The 2,399-nt window shown below is 44.3% G+C and overlaps 1 protein-coding gene across 1 annotated transcript; it reads right to left on the bottom strand.

The window, feature by feature from the left end:
* Window positions 1-682: 682 nt before the first annotated feature.
* LOC130860138 (Golgi apparatus membrane protein TVP23 homolog B-like) lies at window positions 683-1,498 on the bottom strand. The gene has a single exon (XM_057748009.1). It carries the CDS (start codon window positions 1,375-1,377, stop codon window positions 1,018-1,020), a length of 360 nt encoding a protein of 119 aa, XP_057603992.1. The 5' UTR covers window positions 1,378-1,498; the 3' UTR covers window positions 683-1,017.
* Window positions 1,499-2,399: the final 901 nt, after the last annotated feature.

Below are 2,399 nucleotides of genomic sequence, written 5' to 3'. Positions count from 1 at the left end.
ATTAAAACAAAGTTTACAGTACCTACAACAGAATTTACAGATGCCTACCATAGTTTGAAGATTGTTACATATATTGTTTTAAGAAATACCATGAATATAAATACATGATTTACAATATCCCCATTATAGCAAGAAAAAAAATAGATTCATAAAATAAAACGTCTTTCAGGCATCCATAATGCCAAGTATTGAAATGATTATTCTCACTATGACATAAGAATAATACTCTTTTAGTGGTAAAAGACAGACTTCATTAGACCAAGGACCACCGAAGAGCTTCTGGAAGGTTCCAAAGTAAAATTCGGCTATCCTTCCCCCAAAATAAATAGAACAGCAGCAATGCCTAGGTATCCCCCGAACATAAACTACGAAAATTCCTTTCATTTATTTATTATGGGGCTTAAGTACGTGACTCGTTACAAATAAAAATTTAAAAATTTGAGAAACTAGGTAACACAAACAGCCCAAATTTGGTTTTTACCTGCCTGTGAATGCCTAGGGTAAGAAGTTTCTTCTGAAGTATATATTAAGTGTAAAATTAACAATTATTTCTAACTTATATTTAAGCTAAAGTGCTCACTCTTACCATGGAAGCAAAACCTTCTAGGATAATCTACAGAGACGGTATGTAAACAGAGAGAGTTTTGAGATGGACTCAGAACATCCCTGTGTTTTGTGGATCAAGATGCAAAGCGTGTTCACGCTCCATTCCACATGGGCACGAACACACTCTGGTGAACTGAAGATACACGGATCTCACATGACTGCACACACATATGTACACCATGGACCACGTGCTGACAGTGTTCCTAGCCACAGCCCACACCTGCAACCCCCAAATGCTGGAAAGAAAGTAAAAACTTAATATGAAAACTACGTTTCCTTTTAAGTAAATTTTAAAATGGAAAAGCAAACCCCACACTCCTCTTTGCAACAGGTAATGAGTTCTAAAGTTTCCGAGTCCAGAGCCCTTCGGTTGTTCCCAATGGAAAGAACACGCAGGCCCCCTCACTGTCTTCAGGAGGTCTGATGGTCTCCGGCGCCTTGTCTTAAAAACTGCTTTCCAAGGTACGATGTGGCCATGCTGGTGAAGTTCTTCCTGCTGCCCACGTTGCACCTGATGTAGCCATACAGGTTGGCCCCCTGCAGCACCACACCCATGATAACCACTGCCCGCCACTTCACCCTGAAGGAGAAGAGGGCACTGAAGGCAAGTGTCACCCAGAGCACCGGGCAGGCAACGAGCCCCAACCAGAAGATTCTTGACTCAGCCTCCAACACGCTCTTACTGTCTTGAGGGGAGGCCTTCCTGGGCTCAAACACCCAATGGCTTTTTCCATCTTCATCAATGTGATTCCACCAGCGCAGGCCAATCATTAGTCTACCTGTGACATTCCTGACTGCCCCAAAAGTCACATGACAGCAACAAGGTAATGGTCACCATACAGGCAATAAAGCTGCTGCTGAACAACTCACAGAGAAGATAGACTATAATTGCACTGACTCGAAAGAATAAGTGGAAAAACGATGCCACTGGGTGTCTGATTTTGGATGTTTTCGGTCTACTAGCTGTCTCTTCCTCCGCATCAAACAGTGAAACATCCTCAGTGTCATCATTACTGTCCTGCTGCAACATGGCGGTCCCGCGCCAGCCCCACTCGCAATTTTTTAATAGATCTTCTTAGAGCAATTTTAGGTTCACAGCACAATTGAAGCACAGAGGTTTCCCATATATGCCCTGACCCTCCCCATGCATAGCTTCCCCCGTAATCAACATCCCCAACCAGAGTGGTACACTGACACATCATCGTCACTCAAAGTCTATAATTTACATTAGGGTTTGCTTTTTTTTTTTTTGGCTGCATTGGGTCTTCCTGGCTGCGCGGGACTTTTCTGATTGTGGTGCGTGGGGGCTACTCTTCGTTACAGTGCATGGGCTTCTTAGTGTCGTGGCTTCTCTTGTTGCAGAGCACAGGCTCCATGCATGTGGGCTCAGTAGTCATGGCTCACAGGCTCTAGAGCGCAGGCTCAGTAGTTGTAGTGCACAGGCTTAGTTGCTCCACAGTATGTGAGATCTTCCTGGCCCAGGGATCAAACCCCACGTCCCCTGCGTTGGCAGGTGGATTCTTAACCACTGTGCAACCAGGGAAGTCCAGGATTTGCTCTTGGTGTTGTATATTCTTTGGGTTTTGACTAATACATAATGACATGCATCCACCACTATAGCATCATACAGAGTCATTTCACTGCCCTAGAAATCCTCTGTGCTCCACCTACTCACCCCTCCCTCCTCCCTAATGCCTGGCAACCTCTATCTTCTTACCATCTTCAGAGTTTTGCCTTTGCCAGATGTCATATAGTTGGAATCATACAGTATGTAGCCTTTTCCAGTTGGCCTC

Source organism: Hippopotamus amphibius, chromosome 1 (genome assembly GCF_030028045.1).
Source record: "Hippopotamus amphibius kiboko isolate mHipAmp2 chromosome 1, mHipAmp2.hap2, whole genome shotgun sequence".
In the NCBI taxonomy this organism is placed as follows: Eukaryota; Metazoa; Chordata; class Mammalia; order Artiodactyla; family Hippopotamidae; genus Hippopotamus; species Hippopotamus amphibius.
The sequence above is the reverse complement of the archived record's forward strand: the minus strand, read 5'-3'. Positions and strand labels throughout refer to the sequence as shown.